Here is a 25,723-nt window from a genome sequence, read left to right as displayed (position 1 = left end):
CTATTCTTCCCTACCATTTTCAAATAGTTGCAAACTCCAACTTGCCACTACCCTAATTAGATTCATTAATCAAAAATTATTTAACAACCTACTGTGTGCCAATCTGCTGACAAGCTAATGAAGAAAAGGACCAGTAGTGGCCTGGGTCCCTGGAAAATGATTCAGTCTTGGTCTCCTTGGAGAGCCTTAGTCTAGCCAGAATGTGACTGCAGAGACCCATTGAGACCCCATATCTTATCATTAGCTCTTTTCCCTTTAACAAGAACAAGGTCAATTCCCCCCAATCAGGATGAACCCTTATTCCTCAGCCCCACATTTTCTATTTCCAACTGGACCCCAAGAGTGAACCAGAATGGCATAAACATAATCAGTCTTCCATTATTTTATAATGGAGGAGAGCTAAAGCCTAGATAGGCCCAGAGAGGAGATGATCCAAAAATACTTTCCACTGGAGCTTGGGATGTACAGTTTTCATTTTCTTTTCACTGGTAGATTTACCTTCATAATTACTTGCTCATAATGATGCCACTGAGCTCACACCAAGTAGTGTAGGCCAGCTGGACATGGCAGACAGTCGGAAATTTATGCACACTTTTGCCCTATTCACTCCACAAGAGTAGAGAGCCCACACATTCATGACCTTACCCAAGCTGTCTGTCACCACTAATGTCCCAAGGATTCTCAAAAACAGCAGCCACCAGCATCAGGAATGGGGAGATAAGGAGGGAGATGCCATTAGAGGTGACAGGGATTCAAGTCAGACTTGAATTTCTTGCATCAAAGTTAATTGCCAATGGTACCCGCCTATGAAAAAAACCCATGTTTGGGGCCTGCCCAATAGTATCTGTTGCAAGGAGTTGAAAAGGAGGGTAATTTTTTTGTCTCCTTGGTGTGTTCCAGAGAGCCCAGGGTGAACTTCCCTGGGCCAGAACCTCCAGTTGTCTCCAGACCCTGGGGCCCCCTCTCCCCTGAGCCCCTGGCATCATGGGTGGCATCATGGACATCTCTTTCTTGTACCGATGGTTAAAGAACTTAAACCTGGTCCCAAACCTCTCTGACAAGTATGTATTCATCACCGGCTGTGACTCTGGCTTCGGGAGCCTTTTGGCTCGGAAACTGGATGAGCGAGGGATGCGGGTACTGGCTACCTGCTTCACTGAGGAGGGAGCCCAGGAACTCCAAAGGGCAACTTCCCACCGGCTACAGATCACCTTTTTGGACGTCACCAAGACAGAGAGCATCAAGGCAGCAGCCCAGTGGGTGAATGCCCAAGTGGGAGATCGAGGTGTGGTGCAATCTAACTTCTCTTGATTTATTCTCTCCTTCCTTCCCCTTTCCTCTCCATCAATCCCCTCCCTGCCCCCGCCCTTCTCCTCATGTTTTAGCAGTTCTGTTGGAAAAGCGAGTAAAGAGCAGAACTGGTATGGATCTTTAAAGTTTGGCTCTGATGAAAATATTTCTAGAGCTCTCAGGGGGCTGGTTTTTAAGGCATGTAGTTTTTTAGTTATGTTCTTGGTAGCAGAGGCAGAGAAGGATCTGGAGAGAACAAACTGTCCCTCCCTTCACTTTCCAGCTGGGCCCTGGTTCACTTGTGGGCAGGAGGTATGTGGGGCAGTGCTGTTTCTGGAATCATAGCATTGTAGAGTCATGCCAACCACCTCATTTTACAAATGAGGACATTGAGGCCCAAAAAATTGAAGGATCTTACCCAAGTTACATACTTGTAAGTTTCAGAGTAGTTGTTCTCTCCATTGTATCACATGAACATAGTGCCTCTTGGACACTTTGACAGCTCTTTTCATGAAATTCTTCCTGGTGGCCAGTCCCAGACTTTCTTACTACCATCGAAAATGTAATTCTCTTTCTGGCATGTCTGAGCTTCAGCCAAAGAGGTTAGTTCTATGTGCCTCAGATTAGAGGGCTGATAGGGAGAGGAGTTTTGTTTCTTCCTATCCAACAGAAGAGAGAAGGAAAGACTTGTCCTGTATGTAGGTCAAAAGAACAGATACTTGGCCAGGCTTAGAAGTTAAGTGTCTTAGTATTGAGGGCTGTGGAGAGAGCTCTGAGTCTGGAGTCAGGAAGATCTCAGTTCAAATCCAGCCTCAGACACTTACTAGCTGGGTGACCCCGGGCAAAAGTCATTTAACCTTTGTCTGCCTCAGTTTCCTCAACTGTAAAATGGAGAATAGCAACTACCTCCCAGAGTTTTTGTGAGGCTCAAATGAGATAACATTTATAAAGTGCTTAGCAATGCTTGGTACATAGTAGGCACTTAATAAGAACATATTTCTTTCCATCATTCCTTTCAGTCCCAAGGCTGTAACATGGAGGAAAAAGCTAATACTATGTCTGAGTTGCCCAAGAAGGAGACATCCTGTGTGGAGGCAGGGGGAGGGATGACAACTGTCCAAGTCTCAAAAGCTGAGAGGCTAAGAGGGGAGTCTGCAGTGTGTCATGACCTCCAAGGTGCTGATATCTACCCATACACACAAGTCTCTGTTAGCACCAGGATGAAATGACCAATCAGCAGGTTGTGGAAGACTAGATTTGTGGGTGCTGCTCCTACTTTGGTCTGTGACTCATGCCTGGACAAACGTCTTTTTTCCTTCCTCTGTCTCCCCTGAATTGCATAAGGTCTCATCACCCTGTTCTCGCCCTGCCTCCTGGCACTCGTGGTAATGATTAACTCTGTCAAGTCTGAGTTGTAGTATGCAACTCCTGAGTCCCACAGTCCTTATCAATGTGGGGGAAAATATAGTCTTCCTGGTGATAGGGCCCAGGGATTAGAGGATGGTAGCTGAATAATGGCAGGTATCCTATGGCTGTATCCTTATGACCTGAAACAAACCAGACAAAAGAAATGTAGTCAGCTCTACCAGTCTGGTCTTTCTTGGACTCTTCCCCTCAGAGAAGAGGGGTCTCCAGAGGATCTCTTTATGGGTGGAGGGTTCTCCAGACAGAGAGAGGCATGTGCCAAGGGTGGGATAGGGTGGGAGGAAGGAAGTTTGTGTGGGAACAGGCACCAATCTCATTAACTATATGATCAGAGACAAGCTAATTCACCTCTCAAAACTCCAGTTTCCTTACCTGTAAAATAAGGATCATAATTCTTGTGCTATTGACCTCACAGTGTTATAAATGCATTTTGTAAATGTTGAGGCATTACCTAAAATGGATTTGTTTTTTTTTAAGGAGGCAGTTAGGTGGCTCAATGGACCTGGACCTGGAGTCAGGAAAATCTGAGGTCAAATCCAGTCTCAGATACTCACTAGCTATCTGACCTTGGGCAAATCATTTAACTTCTGTTTACCTTCATACACTGGAGAAGAAATTGGAAATCACTTTAGAATCTTTGTCAAGAAAACCTCATGGACAGTATGGTTCATGGGGTCCATGATTGAACAACAACAAAAATAAGTTTTTAGTATAAATTGTTTTGTTTTTATGGGTTTTGTCTATGACCTTGCTGACACAAAAGATTTCCAGTGAGGAACTATCTTCTCTCAAAGCAGGCCTGCAACTCAAGAGTCTTAGAAAATTGTCTGGGAAACTGAGAGATTAAGTGACTTGTCTATGGTCACAGAGACAGTATGGTCCAGAGTCTTCTTGACTGTAAGATCAGACGTCTATTCAACTCTGCCACAGTCTCTCATTAGCAAAACTATTATTATTAATAACATTATCAAAAATGAATCATGTCTGCATCTTTAAAGAGACCCAGGAGGAATCCTAGCCACCTCTCTGCCTAACTGGTAAAGACAGTAGAACTCATTCTAAGTGGGAACACTCTTTATGTCCCCCAAGCATGGACCACCTTCTCCTCAATAGAGGGGCTGAGGTTTTAGTAGCCAAGTGGGAGGTGAAAGCCTCATTCATTTTCCTACAGGTACAAGGTCAGGAGCAATTGGAACCTCTGAGGTGAAAAGAGATCAGAGCACCATAGATTTAGAGCTAGTAGGGATCTTCAAGGTCATCCTGTCATTTTGCAGATAAGGAAACTGAGGCCCCAGAGAGGGTAAGTGATTTAGAGTAAGTCGCACAGGTAGTAAGTGGTAAAACTTGGACCTCCAAACATATGTCTTCTGACTCCAAAGTAAGTGTTCTTTGTCATGGATGAGAGTGGTAGATTCAAGTTCTAACTCATACTGGCAATGTGAGAGTGCTGAATTGAGAATCCATAGAGATCTAATGGGCACCACAGGGCATAGAGTATGGGTGGGAAGACCTGAGTTCAAATCCAATCTCAGACACTTAATGTGACCTCGGATAAGTCACTTAACCCTGTTTCCTCATCTGTAAAATGAGCTGGAGAAGGGAATGGCCAAGTACTCCAGTATCTTTGCCAAGAAAGCCCCAAATGGGGTCATGAAGAGCCAGATATGACTGAACAATAAGAGACCTAGAGTCTAATCTTGGTTCTGCCAAATGTGATCCTGAACAAGTCACTTCCCTCTCTTGGCCTCAATTTTCTTATCTATAAAAGAAGGAACCTAGATTAAGATAACCTCTGTTTTAGCTCTAATAGTCTATGAATCTGATTGTTATCTGTGGGACATTTCATACGAACCCACAATTTCATCATATTACTTTTGTAATATTTTAGTATTACATATTACAATAATATTTTCTTTGTAGATATTACCTTTGTGGTGGATATTACCTTTCTAATCTGAAACCCCTCTGAGCTGTGGCCACCATGAGTGATCCCTCCGCTCCTCAGCTGATGATAAAGGCTCTTCTAACTTATCAGGCCTGATTAGAAGCCATTACCATGCCCACACATGAACTGTCATCTTTTGGTAGGAACTACTATAGCTTGACTTGAGCCCTAGTGGTCTGTACTCCTACCTGATAGAATAGAAGCCTTTTGAGACCAGGGACTCTTTCATTCTTGTCTTTTTCCTCTCATGGGTCTAGCACATCTGGCATGTACTAAGTACTTAAGTGAAGGTGAATTGGTGACTAGAGTACCCAACTTGAAGTCAGGACAGACTTGAGTTCAAATCCAGCCTCTGGCACAAGCTAGCCATGGAACCTTGGGCAAGCCATTAAACTTCTCTCGGTCTCAGTTTCTTCATCTGTAAAATGGGCATCATAACTCCCAGGGTTATTGTGAGAATAAGATGACTTTTTAAAAATACTTTTACAAACCTCAAAGTACTAATTATTATTATGGATAAATGTTTGCTTATTGATTGATTGACCAACCTCAGGAACTTGCCTATCCAAGAATAGCTAGAAAATCATTTAAATAATGTGGCAAAATTAGCATTTGACTTTCAATGTCAGTGGATTTGATATCAATAACAGGGATAGAACTGGATGGAAAAGAAGAAAAAAGGCTGGGATCTCTGGCCCATTTCCTCCTACTCTGCCACAAAACTGCGGCCATTGGTTTAATGTAAAGGCCAGTCTGAAAGTTCTACTATCTCTCCAATAATACTAATAATAATATTTCATTCAATTAGAGTACCTAAGAAAGAACTTTCTTTATAAGAACCAGTTAGGTAATATGAATTGTATCATGAGATAAACACATTTTTAAAATTTTCATTTTATTGATGAGGCATCTGAGACACAGACAGGGAGGTTAGCTGAACCGTTGGTGAGACAGCCAAGATGTGGGAAAGTAAAGATTCAAACCCATGTCTTCCAGCACTAATTTGAATCCTCTTTCCACTATGCTGGAAAGCTTGCTTTGTCTCCATTGCTTTAATTTTTTAAAAACTCATCTTTATATTTTAAAAAAGTGATTTCCTTCTTCCTTCCATTAAAAGCAACAACAACAAAAAATCCTTATAGCAAATGTGCAACGTTAAGTGAAACAATTCCCACATCGGCCATGTCCAAAAAGTTGGCGTCTCATTCTGCTCCCTGAGTCCTTCACTTCTCTGTGAGGAGGTAGGTAGATGGTTCCTACACAGTCTTCTAGAATCACCATGGTTCACTGCATTTAGTTTGAGTTCTTAAGTCTCTCAAGGTTATTGGTCTTGACAATGCTGTTGTTATTTTTTGTTTCTTTTGGTTTTTAGGAGAAAGTCACAGTTAAATGACTTGCTGAGGGTCACACAGCTAGTAAGCATCTGAGGCTGGACTTGAACTCAGGTCCTCCTGACTCCAGGGCCAGTGCTATATCCACTGTAATGTCGTTGTTACTATATAAATTGTTCCCCTGGGTTACTTCAGTTCACCCTGCATCAAGTCATTCAGGTTTCTCTAAAACTTTCATCATTTCTTACAGCAATATTGAATTTCCTTACATTCATATACCAGAATTATTCCCCAAATTATGGGCAACCACTTATAGTAGGATGTCCATAATACTTACTATATACCCCTCTCAGGGCATCTAGGTGGTGCAGTGGAATGAGCACATAAAGGCACTCATGTTCCTGGGTTCAAATCTGACTTCAGACACTAGCTATGTGACCCTGGGCAAGTCACTTAAGCCTGTTTGCCTCAGTTTCCTCATCTGTAAAATGAGTTGGAGAAGGTAATGGCAAACTACTCCAGTATCTTTGCCAAATGGGGTCATGAAGAGTCAGACATGACTGAAATGACTGAACGATTCATCTCACAGAGTTGCAGGAAGGAGCAAATAAGATAATGTTTGAGGAAGTCTTTTGTAAAGTAGAAGAAATGTGAGTTTTTGTGGGGAGGTGCTGGGGATTGAGGCGTCATAAGATGCTATATTAACATATAAATTCATATCTACTAGAAAGAGCAGTGCCTCTGGGTTGGGATCCGGGTTTAAATTCCCAGACCTCAGTTTTCTCATTTGTAAAATGTGGAAGTTAGACTAGGTGATCTTCAAAGTTCCTTCCAACTCTATACTGTAGTTCTATGATGCATTAAGGGGCAATATGGACTTGGAATCAGGAAGGCCTGGGTTCAAATCTTCCCTCTTCCATTAGTTGTATGACTAGACAAATAAAGTGACTCCCTAAGACTAATCTATTAGGTAACAGCTTAGATTGCTAAGAATTTCCTTATACTGATGAAATCACTGATCTGTTGGCATATCCCACAAACATTTTTCTTCTGTTTTTATTTCTCCCTTCCCTCAGGGCTCTGGGGTCTGGTGAATAATGCTGGAATCGGCCTGCCTAGTGGCCCCAATGAGTGGCTGACCAAGGATGACTTTGTAAAGGTGATAAATGTGAATCTGGTGGGATTGATTGAGGTGACCCTGAACATGCTGCCAATGGTCAAGAGGGCCCGGGGCAGGATCATCAACATGTCCAGCTCTGGGGGCCGAGTGGCAGTCATTGGCGGTGGTTACTGTGTCTCCAAGTTTGGTGTGGAGGCCTTCTCTGACAGCATCAGGTGAGGGGACCCCATTCTTTTTACCCAACCCACTTTACTCCCTGCTTTGTCCTTTCTTAAGTGGGAAAAAGAAGGCTCCCCCTGGGGTCATCAGCCCCAAACTGAGGGGGAATTCCAGTCCAGTCTGAAAAGCTCTGAAAGGGGCATCTGTGGAGGAATGTGGTTCATTGTTTTCTCCTTGTGCAGGACCAAGTCAGAAGAGGAAAGCTTGGACTCAATGAAAGACCTTTCTTTTTAAAAATAGGTCTTTGTTGATATCTCTTATTTTGTTTTGTTTTTTAATCACTTAGATTTTACCCTGTATCCCTCCCTCAGTGAGGGAACTTCTAATGTTCAAACAGAACAGGGAGCGGAGGGTGAAGTTGAGGAGAACTGGGCTATCTTTTTTCCCATAGATGTCCCAGCATGAGAAAGTACTCCATCTAGTAGAAGACTCAGCCAGCATACTGAAAAGATCAAGCTTCAATCAGTGAGCAGGCGTTGCTTTAGTGACTACAGGCACTGGCGATATGGACACAAAAATGAAACAGTCCCTGTCTTCCAGGAGAATACATTCTACAAGGACAATACAACATTTATGAGGATGGGGGCTAGGGAAAGGAAGTAGGCAAGTCCCAGGGATTGAGTGAAGCTGTAGGACAATTTTTTCATGTATTTTCTAGTAGCAATGATGGAACTGACTTGGTTACTGTTCCTTAGAAAAAGATAAAGTGCTGGAGAGAGGGGGGCACTGTGGCATGAAGTTGAGGGGCAGATACCAAGACGCCTGTGCTGGCTAAGCCCTGGCATCCTGGCAGATGACTAGAAGGAAGGAAGCATGGTATGAGAATCCGGTGAAAGCAAGATAAAGGATCAGGGCAGGGGAGATACGGATGGCCTCACTTACCCTTCAATATATGTTTTGGGAGGTGAGGGTATAAGGAAGAAACTATACTCCCACAATTCTATTTCTTTTCACAGTCATTCCTTTCTAAACTCTCAAACTGGAAGGAAGTTGGGTGTAGGAGATCCAGAGTGGGTGGCTTGGATATAGTAACTAATTCTTATTCCTGATGACCCTGCCTATTCTAATTGCTAATAGTGGTTAAGCACTGGAAGAAAGGGTCATTTGCATGCATTTCAGTGTGTGTGTGTGTGTGTGTGTTTTAGGAAACTCGCTAGGTACTAATTCTACCTGGTTGGAGAACATGGGTATCAGGGAGTAGAGAAGCTGACACCCACCCTCCCACACACAATTGTCCCTGCTAAAATCTAGAAAGTCTTTGGAACTGGAGTCACATTGAGCTAAGTTCATAATTTTCCTACTAGGAGGGAGCTCTATTATTTTGGGGTGAAAGTCTGCGTCATTGAGCCTGGAAACTACCGGACCTCCATTTTGGGCAAGGAGGACATAGAACAACGCATGCAACGTCTATGGGAGCGGCTGCCCCAGGAGACCAAGGATAGCTACGGAGAGCAGTACTACTACCTTTGTAAGTACCGCCATTCAATATGGCAGGGACAGGAGATGGGACAGAACAAGAAGGAGGGACAATGATGGGGAGCAGCACTGCAAATGTGAGAGTCTTCTGGACAGCACAAATCACTCAATTCTCCTCCAACATTTTTAAACAAGTATAGGAAAGAGGAATGGAAAGAACTTGGGGAGAGCCTTAAAGAGGAAAGGAAATCATAAATGGGTAGCCTGTGGCGTGTATATGTAATCTTGACCTTATAGACTTGGACCTCAGGTTTGTTTATTGTTTATATCAGCCAGGGCATCCCTTGTACTTCAAACAGCTAAAGCATGAAGGAATCATTTTAACTATGTCTTCCCTCCTCTCGTTCCATCCCCTTCTGGGAGGTCTAGGTTATGGGATGAAGATTTGTTATTGTTGTCTTTCATTCAAAGAGGAGCAAAGACATCAGGAAGGTGACGTCATGACTTACAAATGAATTAGATTTGAATTGAAGATAGAGGCCATAATGAGGACCCTAGAAAATAGAACAGTGCCCCAGGGCTTAGCACAGTTGCCTAGCAACTAGTCGGTACTTAATAAATGCTTTTTGACTGATTGACTAGTCAGGTAATCCAACAAAATCATTGGTAGACCACGTTATGTTGGAAAAAGAATTCGTCCCCAGAGGATAGAACAAAGAAGCAGTGGGAGGAGGTAATTTAGGCTCTAAGGCAGTACAAACTTACCAATAATTAGAATTGTTCGAAAGGGGAATCAGCTGTCTCGAGAAGTGTGGGAGTCACTTACTTTAGAAGTCTTCAAGCAGAATCAAGTCAAGTCAACAAATATTTATCAAGCAACTACTAAGTGCCAGGCCCTGGATATAGAAAGAAAAATAAAAACAGTCCCCACCCTCAATGAACTCACAGTCGAATGGGGAGAAACTAGCAAATAGTTATGTGCATACAAGATACTGGGAATCTGGGGAGGAGAAGACTGGGAAAAGCCTCTTGCAGAAGGTGGGATTTGAGCAGAGTCATAAAGGAAGTGAAGAGGGAGAGAATTTCAACAATGAGACATTAAGGTCAAAGGCATGGAGTTGTATTTGATCTTGTGGGTGATAGGGAGTCACTGGAATTTATTGAGTAGGAAGATGATGTAATCAGATCTGAGCTTTAGAAAAAATCACTTTAACGATTGGGCGGAGGATAGATTAGAGTGAGGAGAGATTTGAGACAGGGAGACCAATTAGAAGGCCATTATAATGATCCAAGAGAAAGATGATGGAGGACCTATACCAGGGTGATGACCATGTGAGTGGTGACAAAGAGACATATATGAAAGATATATATGAAAGGTAGAAATGACCATATCTGATAACAGATTGATTCGGCGGGGTTAATGAGAGTTAGGCATTGAGGATGGCACTAAGGTTGCCATCCTTGAAAGTAAAAAGAAAGTTGGGAAGAAGGTAAGGTTTGGGAGGAAAGATAACAAGTTCTGTTTTGGACTTGTTGAGTTTGATATTCCTACAGGACTTCCAACTTGAGATGTTCAAAAGGTGGCTGGTAACACAGGACTATTGCTCAGGAGAGAGACGAGGACTGGCTATATAAATTAGAGAATCATTTGCATGGAGATGATCATTGAAACCATGGGATCATCAAGTGAGATAGTACAGTAAAGAAATAAATGAGAAGAAAGCCAAGGACAGAACCTTGGGAACTCAAACAAAATAAAAAATCAATGGATATAGTAACTATTCAACTGTGTACACAATATTATACACTCATAATCTATTTTCTCTGGGCATGTCATCACCACCCACCCCAAACACACACACACACACACATACACAGACACACACACAGACACACACACACACACACACACACACACACACACACACACACCCCCCAAGGCTCAGATACTTATATATTATGGTTGCATAATTTGTCAGACATAGGAAAAATAGAAGGAAATAGGTCAAGTCCTCCTCTATGGAGCTATCTGCCTGCTTTGCTTTTAGTACATTTCCTGATTGTACTCTTGGGATATGTATGAGGAGGAAGGAGATTCCTGAAACACACACAGCCCAAAAGGGATCCAGGAAGGGGATCTGTCCAGGGCCTCGCCTCAGGATCCTAGACTATAGCAGGAGAAAAGGAGAGGGAAAAACCACTCCCCAATCTCCAATTCCCAATAGCTGCCAGTCTCAAAAACTGGAATCTTCCAGCTAAGTGGTGGCTTGGAGTCTAGAAGACCTGTGTTCAAATCTAGCCTTGGACACTTGCAAGTCACTTGACCTTTGTTTGACTCAGTTTCCCCATTTGTAAAATGGAGATAAAGATAACACCTACCTCCCAGGGTTGTTATGAGGATCAAATGAGATGACAATTATAAAGCTCTTAGCACGATGTCTGGCACATAGGAGGCTCTATTTAAGTGTTAGCTATTATTAATCTCCTACAGATACGGTTGCTGCTACAGTGTCTGGATCACCTTGATAGTGCTTGTTTTCAGCTGCCACACCCCAGGCTATTTTGGTCTTATGGCAAAGAAGCCAGAAAAACCAACACCAAGGAAAATAGCTGCCCATCTTCTGTCACCTGCCTGACCACAAGGGAGTCTCATTCCCAAGGGCAGGAGGCAGCCAACCTTGGTCAGCAGCAGACAGAGCTCCTTTTTTTCTGCTCCAGAGCATATTTGAGGAAGTTCTGCTTCCCTGGCATCTCCCTGTCCTGGAGAGTATGGGGTGAAGCCTCACTTCTCATTTGTCTCTCTCCCTCTGTGGAAGATTCTGGGGTTCTCAGCCTCCCACAGAGAGGAAGCTAAAGTGGGGGGCTTTTTCTGAGAAAAAGATCCAGCAATACCCATTTAGAACTGAAAGGGACCTCAGATGTCATAGTGTCGAAGAATCTCAGGGGCCATGTCACCCAGTTCCCTCATTTTATATATGCTGAAACCAAGGTCCCACAGGTAATAAGGAAGAATCCGAATTTAAACCCAAGTCCTCTGGTTCTAAATCTAGTGAGTCTTCCTACTTCTCTACCATGTTTCCAGGCAGGCAATTTCATATTCTAAGTATTTATTTTAATAAGATACTTTCCTAGACATTCCATACCATTCTGTATGCTAAATATGAAAATGATTGCCACTTAAACAAATGAGATGAGTCACGGAGATTTGATAGCACAAAAGCACTTTTCCATTTTACAGAAATAGTCTCCATTCTTCATGGAACAGAATTGGAATGAGACACAGGTTACAAATCTGAACAATAACAAATGGTGGGGCCATGGGGGAAAACTCTTGCTAGAACTAAAGGCACTGTATTAAAATTCAGCAACACAAAAGAACTTTTCCACAATAGGTGACAAAGGTGCAATATTGGAACACTGGGCAGATCACAAGTATGAAACATGAACAAAACTATTTCATAAAAAGACCTGTTCTATTTGTGGTAATCCCTTTACCCCCTCCACACACCTACCTTGATCTCCTACCATCTCCATGGCTAACGGAGATGTCCTCACCCTAGGACAGCCTGGATTCTCTTCAGCTAGCATCTAAGTGCACTACTTTTAGAACTTAGGGTTCCTCTGAGAGGCATCTAACATGTTATCACGTTCCAGTTATAGCACAGTAAATACTCTTGAATGAAGGAGGGAATACTTCATCTCTAAGCCATCCCCATGTACTCCCAGCTATTCTAAAGCAGGAACTCATCTGCATAACTGTGTCTCAGCACACAGTGCCTTGTCTGACAGGTTAACTATCAGAGTCATTGAATCACAGAATTTTAGGGGGAAGGAACTTCAGTCACCAGTCCAGCCAATACCTGAAAGGAATACTGAAGAAGAAGAATATTCATATAGTGCTTTAAGTTTTGAAAAGTTCTTGATAAATATTATATCATTCTACCCTCACAACAACCCGAGGAGGTAGGTGCTATTATTATCCCCATTTTACAGATGTGGAAACTGAGGTAGGCAGAGAGGAAGTGATTTGCCCAGGGTCATGTAGTTAGTTTTCTTGACTCCAAGTCCAAAACTCTGTTCTCTCTATCCACACCAAATGTTCTTACAGCCTCTGCTTTTGACTTCTGGTGAAGTAGAACCCACCACATCCTAGGATACCTTATTCCCCTCCCCCTTTTGGAGGGGAGGCAATCAGAGTTAGGTGACTTGCCCAGGGTCACACAATCTAAAACTGAACTTGAACCAGGTTCTCCTGACTCCAGGGTCAGTGCTCTGTCCTCTGCACCACCTGGCTACCCCAGCCTATTCCCCTTTTTGATAGTTCAAATGGTTAGGAAGTTTTTCCTTGACACCAAACCTGTAATTACCTTTCTGCACCAGAGCTGTGCTCTGGGCCCAAAGACAACAAGTCAAATCTTTCTTCGGCATGAGAACTCTAAATAGTAAGAGGCAGCTTCAATCTTCCCCCCTGACACCACTCCCCTCAGTGATCTCTTCTTTTGGCCTGCCTCCTTCAACCTCTCCACCATTCCAACTGTTCTCCTCTTCCTCCTCTCCAGTTTATCAAAGTCCTTCTTAAACCATGGTGCCTTGAGCCCAGGACAATATTCCAGATAAAGTCTGGCCAGGGCAGAATACAGAGCAATTGTTGTCACCTCCTTTTTCCTGGAAACTGCCTCTCAGTGCAGCCTAAGGTTATATTCACTTCAGTAACTAAAACCCCTAGAACTTTACCAGACATTCTGGCATCCATCTGTGCCTTCCCCAGTCTTGTGAAGTTGATTTTTTCAGCCCCAAACCATGACTTTTCATTCCTCCATATTGTTTTCTTTGTAAATTCAGCCCAATACTCTAGCCTGTCAAGGGTTTTTTGGATCCTACTCATCATCCACCCCATCTCACCCCTGATTTTGTGTCATCTTATCCCCAAATTTGATAAGTCCACCTTTCTTTTATTTATCCAAGTCAGTGATAAAAATATTAAATAGCACAAGGCCAACCACAAAACTCTGAGACGCTCCCCTGGAAACCACCTGTCAAGCTGACCTTAACAACTATTCTTTGAATCTGCCCATCCAACTTGTCTGGTCACACTATCATCGAATTTATCTTTTTCCCCACAAAAATAGCATGATGATTTTATCAAATGTTAAATCTAGGTAAATTAGTTACAACACACCACTGATCTGGAGTTCAGTAATGTGGGTTTTTTTAAAGTAAATATTGGTTTTGTAGGACCTCTCCTTACTCCTTGTTTTCTGGCATGTCCGACTCTTCCTCACTCCATTTAAGGTTTTTTTGACAAAGATATTGGAATAGTTTGTCATTTCCTTCTCCAGCTCATTTACAGATGAGGAAACTGAGGCAAACAGGGTTAAGTGACTTTTCCAGGCTCACATAGCAAGTGTCTGAGCCCAATTTTGAACTCAGGAAGATGAGTCTTCTGATTCAAAGCCCAGTGTTTTATGCACTATGGCGCCACCTAGTTGTTCTTCCTCTCCTTTGTAGATGTTCCTTAAGCATCTCTTTAATAATCTAATTTTGAATTTTCAAAGGAAATGAAGTTGAGCTCATTAGTTTATAATCTGAAGACCTTCCCTCTTCCAAAGGTTGAGACACTATTCTTTTTCTTCCATCCTTTGGTATTTCTTCCATTTTCCACCGTCTTTCTTCAGACATCATTGACAGTGGTATAGCCATCATATCTATGAATTCTTTCAATACTCAAAGATGGAGTTCTTCTGGGCCAAGTGACTTGAATTCATGAAGGGCATCTAGGTGCTCTCTTATTCTCTCTCCACTTTTAAACTCCCCATTAGCCATTTTTGTCTTGTCATTTCCAAAGTAGAAGTCTCTTCAGCTGAGAAAAAAGAAGAAAAAAATAGACAGCCCTGCTTACTCTCACTCTATTGTCAGCTATTATGGTCCCATCCATTTCAAGCAACAGTACTATTTCTTCTCTGTTCTTTCTCTTTCTCTTTCTCTCTATAGAGCCAAAAAATTAATTCTTTGCTGAGTTCAACTTACCTAGTCAACCTCATCCCATTCTGAACTTTAGCACTCCTGATATGATGTCAATAGAACCATCCAGTGTCCTCTATGTTCACCTATCAGTTTCTTCATCTGTGGAATGGTGCCAATAATGGAATTCAAGAGTCATATGCTTAGAGCTGGAAAAATCCTCCGATGTCCTCTAGTCTTGTCTTCCTGTTTTACAGATGAGGAAACTGAAGTCCAGAGGGGCTAGATAATGTATATGACAGCTTTTGCAAATTATAATGAACCATACAGATATTTGGCATTATTCTTCTGAAGGAGCTACTTACACAACTAAAAAGTTAGTTTAGGATTTTATCCCCTCTTCCCTAGGTTGTTAAAATACCTTCCTAATTGCTCTCACCTGACTGTGACCAAAGTGATTTTCCTTAAGCAGAGATCTCACCATGTCGTTCCCCTGTTTCCTAAATCCTAGTGGCTTCCTACTGCCTTTGGGATAAAATATAAACTTCTCTGTTTACCTTTTATACTTTCTCCCACCCTATCTTCCCAGCCTTATTGTACTATAATCCTCCTTCCATATTTTGCAATCCAGTCAAACTGGACTTTTCTCTGTTTCTCACACACCACACTGCATCTCCTTTCTCTAGTCTTACATGTTGGCCAGCCCCCATGTCTACGATGCACTGTTTTCTCACTTTTACCTCATAGGATCTCTGTCTTCCTTCAAGATGGAGCTCAAGCCTTCTCTTCTTATTGAAGCCTTTCCTGATTTTGTCATCTGCGAAGACCTTCTTTCTCAAACTATTTTGTTTTTTATTCTATATATTCATTTATATACACATCCGAATACATCAATCAATACACCAATCTATCTATCATGAATAAATCAATCCATATTGCCTCCCTAGTAGAATGTAAACTTCTTGGGAGGAGGGATTGTTTCCAAATATTTATACCTCCATAGTTTTGCATAGTGTTTGGCACATAATACATGTAATAAATTCTCATTGGCTGATTGACAAGTTTCCCCAAATGATGCATGATCATTCAAAATGGACCACGGCTATGAGCTAGGTCAGTTTCTCCTAGACTCTGCTAACTAAGCCTGGCAAATCTTTATTTGGCAAGCCTTCCACATGACCTTTTGCTCTGCCATATGTATTTGGAACCTCAGCAGGAGAAGTGAGGCTTCTTGGTGCAATGATTTTCACTAATGTTCACTATAGAACAATAATGGGCAAGTAATTTAGTATTTGACTTGAATACATTCATAATTTTTGAAATATTTTTCTTTAAAAACATAAGTTGAAGTTGTTAGGTATTTGATGTGAACCTGTGATTTCTTTGGTGAAGATATCGGCAACTCCTCTGTAACTACCATCTTAGAGAATCTTCTGGGGGCACTGAGGACTTCAATGACTCAGTGGTCATGGTCACAGCCAATAACTGTCCCAGGCAGGCCTGGAAACTAGGACTTCCTGACTCAAAGACCAGTTCTCTATGTGCTGTGCCATAATGCTTTTCACTGAACTTATAGTTCAAATGACACAGCGATATGGTCATCTGATGTCTCCTTTCATAAAGCCATCTCTCAAATACCATCTTTTTTTATACTGAAAAACACTCTATTTTTTTCTGGTTTGATCTTTGTAACTTATTTTTTAAAATCACATCTTATTTGTTCTGTAAATCTCAGGATGGCAATAAACTGCTGACAGCTATACCCTGTACAATGTTCCCCAGACACCACTCATTTCTAATGCTGTCCTTAGCTGGTGATGACCAAACCAGCATGGTGTTTGAACAAAGAGCTCATCAGAAGTCAGGAAGTCAGGAAGACTCAAATGCAAATCCTGCCTCTCATGGGTACTATGTGACCCTGGGTAAATTATTTAACCTCTCCAAACCCCAGGCAGCCCTCAGTGTTTATAAATTGCAGAGGGGGATAGGGGTAGGAAAGGGAATTTCTTAATGCACAGTTCTCTACACCAATAAAATCACAGGCCCACAGTCATTCTCATGATTTCTGGCAGGCCATTTTAAATCTCTGGGCTGCAGTTTCCTCATTTGTAAAATGAAAGGATTGAACTAATTGATTTCCTTTGTTAAAAAATTATTAATATATTTTGTTTTCATATCACCTACATTTCCAACTATTTCCCTCCCAGAGACTCATCTCTTATAATAAAGAATTCTTAAAGGAGGTATTTAAAAGTTCAGCAGAACTAACCAGGTTACAAAAAAAATTGTGGTATTCTACACTCACAGTCCTCCCATCTTTGCAAGAAATGGAAGGTGGGGAAGGAGGGGGGATGTCATATCTTTTCTTTGGTGCCAAGCTTGATCATTATAATTTTACAGTATTCAGTTTCAATTGTTTTTATTAATGTTCTATTTACATTTTTGTAGTCTTTGAGTATATAATTTTCCTGGCTCTACTTACTTCATTTTGCATCAGTTCAAAGAAATCATTTCATGATTCTCTTTATTCTTTGTATTCATCATTTCTTGATATTCCATTTCATTTATGTAGATACTCCCCCAATTAATAGACATCTGCTTTGTTTCCAGTTCTTTGCTACAACAAAAAGTGCTGCTGTACTTCAACATAGTGCATAAAGTTTTTGGACTAATTGATTCCTGGATCATCATGGGAAGCTCTAAAATTTAGAGACTGAGATTTGGAGATAGTCTGAACATAGAGAAGTAGGGTGCTTCCTTCACCTGGTTCTTGGGAAGTGGTAGCAATAGAGTTCTGGAAAGTATGTGAAAATCAGAACTGAGGAGAAGTATGTGAGCTGGAACAAAATGGGGATTGGGAAGTTGTAAAGATGTGGGGATAGAATAAACTGTGGAGACATTGGTGAGATTTCTACTGACCCTTGGAAGACCCAGGAAGCTGCTTTATAGGTAAGAACAGGGAATATTGTGGGGAGATTTATGAAGAGGGAGAGGAGTCCTTAGATGACCATAGAACCCAGATTTTAGAGTGGAAAGGAGCACAAAGACCAGTAAGATGTAGTTCAAATCCTATTCCTTACTAGTTGTATGACCCTGGATACTTAACCCATACCCAAAGGAGAATACTCTCTGTAATCTACTGTATCAAACAAATGATCATCTAGCCTTTGCTTGAAGAACTCCATTGAGAATCTACTTCCTCCTGGGGGAGCCCATGCCATTTTTGGATGGAATCTAATTGTTGGAAAAATTTTTCAACTTTCTTAATTCTACCTTCTGAGGCCAAGTAGAATCATTCTAATCCCTCTTCCATGGGCAAACCCTTCATATACTTGAACGCATCTGTGAAAGCATCTTCCTATCTGAAGATCTACAGATACTTCAAGTCTTCCTTGCAAGGCTTGATCATGACACTTTCTACCATCTTAATCCTCTTCTTCTGGATGTCCTACAACTTATCAATGTCCTTTATAAAACTGTTCTTCTTATATAATCTTAAGTATTTTTGGTTACCATTCTGTATCATTGTTTCCTCAATTGTCCCAAAGCTCTCCCTACCCTCTCAGGTAAGGCCATCAAGCCCCTCATTTTATAGTGAGTCAATAAACATTTATTAAGTGCCTACTATGTGTCAGGTATTGTGCTAAGCACTGGGGATACAAAAAGGGACAAAAGATAATCTCTGTTCACAAGGAACTCATATTCTAATGGGGACAACAAGCTAACAAATATGTACAAACAAGCTATATAGAGGACAAACAGGAAATAAGTAGGAGAGGAAAGGAACTAGAATTAAGAGAGGTTGGGAAAGGCTTCCTGTTGGGAAGATGGAATTTTAATTGGGACTTGAAGGAAACCAGAGGAGGCGGTAGACAGAGATGAGGAGGAAGTCCATTCCAGGCATGGGAGACAACCAGAGAAAATACCTGGAGCCAAGAGATAGAATGTCATGTTCTTGGGACGGCAAATAAGTCAATGTCCCTGGATCATGGGGAGATTTAAGAAGGCTGGAAAGGTAAGAGGAGGCTAGGTTATGAAGGGCTTTAAATGCCAAACAGGGGATTTTGCATTTGATCCTGGAGGTGATAGAGAGATGCTGGAGTTTATTGAGTAGGGGCATGACATGATCGGACCTAAGCTTTAGAAAAAGCATGTTGGTGCCTGGATGGAGAATGGACTGGAGTAGAGAGGGACTTGGGTCAGGTAGATCCACCCACAGGCTATAGCAATAGTCCAAGGGTGAGGTGATAAGAGTCTGGACCAAAGTGGTGAGAATATCAAAGGAGAGAAAGGGAATATAAAAGTGAGGCTGTAAAGGTGAAGTTGACAGGTCTTGGCAACAGATTGGATAGGGAGCAGGAGGTGGGAGAGGGGAGTGAAAGATAGTGAGGAGTCAAGGATGGTACCTAGATTTCAAGCCTGAGGGACTGGGAGGATGTTTTTGCCCTCTACAGGAATAGGGAAAGTGGCAGGGAGTTGGGGAAGAAGGGAAAAGGGGAGGTTTAGAGGGAAAGATAACGAATTCCATTGTGGACATATTGAATTTAAGATGTCTATTGGACATCCACTTTGAGCTTTCTGAAAGGCAATGAGATTGGAGGTTAGTAGATTAGAGGTTAGGTAAATTTGAGAATCATCAGCATAGAGACAGTAATTAAATCCATGGGAACTGATGAGATCACCAAGCAGTACAGAGAGAGAAGAAGGCCCAGGACAGAACCTGTGGGACACCTACAGTTAGAGGATGTGACCTGGATGAGGCAGGTGGGAAGAGAACCAGAAGAAAGCAGGGTCATGAAAACCTAGAGAGAAGAGTATCAATGAGGAGATGACGAGTGTCAAAGACTTCAGGAAAATCAAGGAGAATGCAGATGGAGGAAAGGCCATTGGATTTGGCAGTAAGAGATCACTGGGAACTTCAGAGATAGCAGTCTTGGTGGAATAATGAGGTCAGAAACTGGATTGTAAGGGGTAAGAAAAGACTGAGAGGAAAGGGGAGGGCTCCTACTGTAGACAACCTTTTTGAGGAGTTTAGGTACAAAGGGCAGAAGAGATATAAGATGAGAGCTAGTGGGGAAGGAAGGATCAAATGAGGGTTTTTTTTGCACCATGGATGAGACATGTTTATAAGCAGTAAAGAATGAGCCAGTGGAGAAGGAGAGATTGAAAATAAGTGAAACAGTGGGGATGACATAGGGGTCAATCTGTTGGAGGAAATGGGATGGAATAGGGTCACTTGAATGGGTTAACCTTGGTAAGGAAAAAGGCTACCCCATCATGTGAGACAGAGATGAAGGAGGAAATAAATAGTGGAAGAGGACATATGAATGATGGAAGATGAGGAAGAAGGAACTCATAGCAAATAATCCCAATTTTTTTTCTGTAAAATATGAGATAAGGATCTCAATCTACAGATGAAGAAATAGAGGTTGAGAGAGGTCTAATGATCTTTCCAAGGTCATTTTGGGGCAAGGAGCAGAGCAGAAACTTGGGAGCTGCATTGACTAAGGGTGCCTGAAACAGTGGGCTTTACCAGGCCATATGATTTCAGATCAATTTATCATGATTTCATGTGTAATATGACCAGTCTCCTCCAATAGACTCATCTGAGGATAGGAGTCACTGTTTTTCATTCCCTTCGTATTCTTCTCAGCGTCTCTGCACATATCTGGGATGCAATTAATGTTTAATTGAATGAATAAATGAAATAATAATGAGACATGGGGGAATAATTGGCAGAGGGTCTTAGAATCTCATAGAAGAATTAGAAAAGATGGGCATCAAAGGAGATGTCAGGAGAGGGAGACATTTTTATGTAGAATCACTGATGTTTTGAATTTCTTTGTCCTCTAACGCAGACACCAAAAACTTAAAAAATTTGACCAGACTGGCAGAACCGAAAATCGGTGAGGTCACAGACTGTATAGAGCACGCCCTTACCTCTCGAAGTCCCCGGATCCGCTATAATCCTGGCCTGGATGCCAAACTCCTCTACATCCCGCTGGCCAGCTTCCCCACACCACTGACGGACTTCATTCTGAGCCGATACCTCCCAAAGCCAGCGGGCCGTGCCCTATGAGACACTGAGAAGGGGTACTGGGGTCTGGTAAGGTGCATGGGAGTCTGTCCCAGTGGGGCTTAGTGTGAGAAGCCATTTTCTTCAGCTGAAACTTCCCTTCACAGGATTTTTTATGTCCTTCACAATGAGCTTTCTCTCACCAAGCCAATGCTTAATGCAAACCTAGGATAATGTTCCCAGGTCCAGAAACCCCATCATGATGCTGGGAAACCACAAGGGTCTAATAATAATAACAACCTTCATTTACATAGTATTTTCTTGGTTTACAAAGCACTTTCTTCACAATAACCCTGTGAGGAAGATGGTAAAGTATTACCCTCTCCATTTTACAGATAAGCAAACTGAGACTCAGAAAGCTGAAGTGACTTGTATAACATTGCACATTTTAGATAGTAGCAAAGACAGGTTCCAAATCTAGGTTTTCAGATTCTATAGTTAGGGGTCTTTCCATTACACCCAGTTGCATTGCATCCTCAAGACCATCAGCAACTCGATCTCATCAAATTTTTGCTGACACACAATGCCAAAGTCAAGACGAGGACAAGGACTTCCTTCCAAATATTTAGCCAGTAAATATAATCAGTTCCCAATTCTCCAAACTAAAGAATGGTGAGGAAGTTATGGGGAGTCATTTGCAATAAGATATAATTATTTTTATGTCTATTTTCTATTTTTGGTCTTTGAATATAAGGAAAAGTTCTTCCTCTAATCCTCCAAATTGGAAGTTGTGAGACAACATCGCAATCATCATATCCAAGATTGTTATCCAAGTGAAAATCTTGAAATGATTTCCCTAAAATTTCCCATTGTTTTACTCAGTAGATGAATGCCATGCATATTAATAAACATTTACAATCTCTGCCTTTGAGGACCTTATTGTCTAGGGGAGTCAATGTTGAGGCAAACCAAATTAATAAAAATAACTAATTAGAATGTTCTGGCAAGAAGCTACCTTCTCATTGTTAGCATCGTATAGCCCTTTAAGATTCAGAAAAGACTTCTCACATCCATCCCATGATGTAGGTCCCGTGAACAATTCCATTTGATAGATGAGGAAACCAAAGTAGAGAGAGATTGAGTGATTTGCCTGGGTCACAGTAAGTATCTGAAGAGGATCAGCTCCTCTTAGCTCCATTCTGACTCTCCATTTCACCACCTAGCTGCCTTATAAACACTTTAAGGACCAAATTTTGGCACAGGAAAGGATCTTTGTAGCCATCTAATCCAAATTCCGCTATAAAATAAGGAGAGTAAACTAATTGACCCTATACAATAACAAATGGTCTTCTAGACTTAACCTGAAAACTTTTAGTAAGGTGGACCCTATGACCTCCAGAGGCAGGCCACTGTATTTTTGGTTAATTCTAATTAGGAGGTATTTTTCTTAATCCGAACTTATTCTACTTCTCTTCAATGTCTATATACTGTTCCCAGATAAGCACATGTCCGTATTGGGCTCACCAGGTATTCCTGGGATAAAAGCAGGAGACACATCTTAGTGTGCAGCAGCCCTCTCCCTGGTGTGTTGTCCTATATCTAGAGCCCACCAGGGCTATTTTTCCCAGTCTCTGGAGCCCTGTGGGTTGTTCCATGTAGCAATGCATCTATTTGCGCATGCTTTCTCTCATAGCTTCACACTTACTCTCCCTCTACAACTTCTAGTAAGGGTTTGTATGAGAAAAAATGAGGCTGATATAGTGACTAGATTCTCCCTGGAGTCCCTGTCCCTCTATCACCCTCTTTCAAATTCATGGTGATTGTGATTGGTGGAGCCCAGTGGAGCCAGTAGGGATGCAGAGAACCTTCCTCTTTCCTGTCCTCTACTTCCTCTTCTCCACCCAGGAAGCTCTCCTCTCTGCTATAGTCAATTTTTTTCCTCTCCCTTTCTTCTGCTCAGTTTATTTTCTGTTGCATGTGACCTGGGGCTCAGGCTGGTATAGGATAGGAAGGCCAAAAGCAAGTTAAAACTCTACTATTAGCTTGGCATGGACAAATGCCAGGCTAGGGGAGCAAGGTCCAGGTAGGAAGATCCTTTTTTTAATCCATGAAGATGAGACTGATTTGATTACACAAAACAGGGGTTCTTAAACTTTTGGGGGTCATGGACCACTTTGGTTCACGTTTGGGGAAATCTCATAGACTCAGAATAATATTTTTAAATAATTGAAGGAAATGATAAATTTCAGTTAAAGGTTAGTAAAAATAACAAGGTATTTTTCCCATCCAAGTCCTTGGACACCCTGAAATCTATCCATAGACCCTTTGGGGATCTCTGAACCCTAAGTTAAGAAACTCTAGATTACAAGACAACTCCAAAAGACTCATGATGAAAAATGCTATCCACATCCAGAGAAAGAACTTTGGAGTCTGAATGCAGAGAGAAGTATGCTACTTGCTCTCCTTTTTCTTTTGTTGTTTTGTTTTGTTTCTTCTTTCTGATGGTCCCTCCCATTAGTTCTAATTTTTCTTCGTATCATTACAATGTAAAAATATGTTTAATATGAATGTATAAGTAGAGCCTATATCAGACTGCACGCCATGGAGGGTGGGGGAGGGAGGAGAAGGAGCGAGAGAAAATTTAAAACTCAAACTCTTATGGAAGTAAATTTTAAAAACTAAAAATAAATTATTGATAAAAATAAAAAAAGAAACCCTAGGCTAAAAGAAACTCTAAGTCTGCATTTTTGAAAGTAAAGTTTAGCCATTAATTTTAAAAAAAATTAAGTTAGTTAAGTTTGTTTGATAGATAAAAATGTCCTTTATGATTAAGTATTTTAAAAGTATTTACCTGAAAAAAAAATCTCCCAGTCACACACCCTAATGAAATGTGCTGAACAAGTCTATGCTCCTAGCTCTTCATGGGATAATCAGAACAGGACAAATACTTAAAGAGAAATTTCATGTCAGCCCTTTTTCCTCCCTAATCCTTATCCCCACCATGTTTACCTTTTCCCCAGGATGAACAGCCCTAGTTCCTTTAACCAATTCTCATATGGCATAGTCTCATCCTTCTGCTTACTCCCCCCAGGGGTCTCACAAGCTGATCAAAGTCCTTTCTAAAGTGGAATTTGAACACGGTACCTTACAGAAGTGATTAGAGAAGATCTGCCTAAGGCAGGTTACAATGGGACTACCATTATTTCCTATTTTCCTAATACTATGTCTTATCTTAATGCTGAATAACCCATCCCACCCTTCCTCCAACACACCTTATAACAGGTTGGAGAGGTTTTATTTTACTGTGGTACTGCTTCAGTATGGATTTGCCATACTAACTTTACTATGGAGGTTTCCATGAAAATAAACTTGTATTTCTTGGGTACAGGCTGATTGAGAATAGTGGGTAGATGGCTCAGAAGCCTCCTGGGTGGTTATGGGAGTAAGAGGTTGCTAGGAGTCAATCAGCCCACTGTCGGGTGCAAAGAGTCCACAAAAGAAATAAATGAAAATAATGGCTAATAGCATAAACTCCTCGAATCTGGTCATCTCTCTGGAGATCACTGCATTGCATTTGAAAAGAGAGACTTTTTAACACAGAGGTTCTTAATTTTTGTGTGTCATGGACCCCTTCGGCAGTCTGTAAGTTTGGTGGTTTGGAGCCCTTCTCAGTAATTAAAGGAAAAACTAAATTTCAGTAAAAATAGTGAAAATAAAGATGTGACCTTTTCCCCTCACTCAAGTTCAGGGCTGCCCTTGAAATCTACCCTGTGAACACAGTTTAAGAACCTCTGCTATAGAGGGAAGAGAGAAAAATCCCTGAGCCTGTCCTTCGGCCTAACATGGAGGTCTCTATATCCCCTACCACATGGGTGAGTTAGGGGATGTCTTGCTCAAGCATGCGAAGACTTCACCCAGCAGAATGGGTGGATGAGAACAATTTATTCCAACAGCCATGAAAGCAGCTGAAGCAGGTGCTGTGGAGCACTTAGAGCATGGTTATACCTCGAAGACATCAAGGTCTTCTACTGCATCTAGACACTGGATTTCAATGATTCTGGAAGAGTGAGTGAGGCTGGTGATTTTGGGCAACTCTGCCTCACTTGAATCCAATTCACACAGGAGTCAAGATATCACTCCATGATGTCACTTATCCTCTTTGAAAATGAAGGATGAAAAACAACAGGGTGAATGACTCCTTTGAATGACTGCCTTCATCTTTAAAACGAGTGAGGCTGAGCTGGTTGCTTTTTTTTCTTTTCTAATTGTTTGTCAACCATATTTATCTGCTGCTTCAAGAGAGTTAAAATCACGGTTCACCCACAGCGTGGATGCCATGAACTCAACTGGTGAGAGAGGAAGGACTTTTCTTTCCCTTCTACCTCAGCTCTAAGAAATGGGCGTTGGGGGCTGGAGTTTTGCTGACAGCACAGCACCTAATCTTTAGACAGTAAGGGCCACAGTGGCCCATGTAACCTGCGATGCCTTATCTGGGATAAAATTGGGCCTTTGCTTTGTGGGGAGCCCCTAGAGACTTGGGCCTTGCCTTTTTTATTTTGAGATGTCCTATACTACAAAATCCAGGAGAAGTTGGGCAAAAAAAATTTAGGCTATAAATGTCCATTTGATTTTTTTTTCTGGTGTTTCCTCACAAGTCAATCACATTGATGTAATTTTGCAGACTTTCACATGTTGATTGTTTAAAACTTGATACTTCTGGTGCTACTGAATTCTGTATAAGATTTGATTTACTGATAAGTCCTGTATTACCCTGTCCTATATCAGTACTGGTGTTAAGTTTAGTGTGAGAAATCTGGAATCGCTAGATTGTTACCATATAGCAGAAATATTCACATTATTCATTTTATATTTAAGCAGACCTAGGCTGCTTGATTTTTTGTGAAAGCACAGGGCCCTGGAATTTCTTCAGGTGAGAATGCCTGAGCTTAGAGACCATAAATCGCTTATTTTGTTTGCTGTTTCTCTAATGGAACCTACCT

At 41.6% G+C, this 25,723-nt stretch overlaps 1 protein-coding gene across 1 annotated transcript; it reads left to right on the top strand.

The window, feature by feature from the left end:
- Positions 1-862: 862 nt before the first annotated feature.
- Positions 863-21,657, top strand: SDR9C7 (short chain dehydrogenase/reductase family 9C member 7). The gene is made up of 4 exons (XM_072655090.1): positions 863-1,285; positions 7,068-7,326; positions 8,635-8,798; positions 20,566-21,657. The coding sequence occupies exons 1-4, from the start codon at positions 985-987 to the stop codon at positions 20,784-20,786; spliced, it is 945 nt and encodes a 314-aa protein (XP_072511191.1). The 5' UTR covers positions 863-984; the 3' UTR covers positions 20,787-21,657.
- Positions 21,658-25,723: the final 4,066 nt, after the last annotated feature.

The sequence above is a fragment of the Notamacropus eugenii genome, chromosome 3, assembly GCF_028372415.1.
Source record: "Notamacropus eugenii isolate mMacEug1 chromosome 3, mMacEug1.pri_v2, whole genome shotgun sequence".
NCBI lineage: Eukaryota > Metazoa > Chordata > Mammalia > Diprotodontia > Macropodidae > Notamacropus > Notamacropus eugenii.
The sequence above is the reverse complement of the archived record's forward strand: the minus strand, read 5'-3'. Positions and strand labels throughout refer to the sequence as shown.

Bases quoted from the DNA above. Each gene is read 5' to 3' on its own strand.
- SDR9C7 (XM_072655090.1), top strand. From the start codon at position 985: ATGGGTGGCATCATGGACATCTCTTTCTTGTACCGATGGTTAAAGAAC. The intron at 1,286-7,067 runs GTGTGGTGCAAT...CCCTTCCCTCAG, and splicing joins TGCCCAAGTGGGAGATCGAG to GGCTCTGGGGTCTGGTGAAT. The intron at 7,327-8,634 runs GTGAGGGGACCC...TTTTCCTACTAG, and splicing joins GCCTTCTCTGACAGCATCAG to GAGGGAGCTCTATTATTTTG.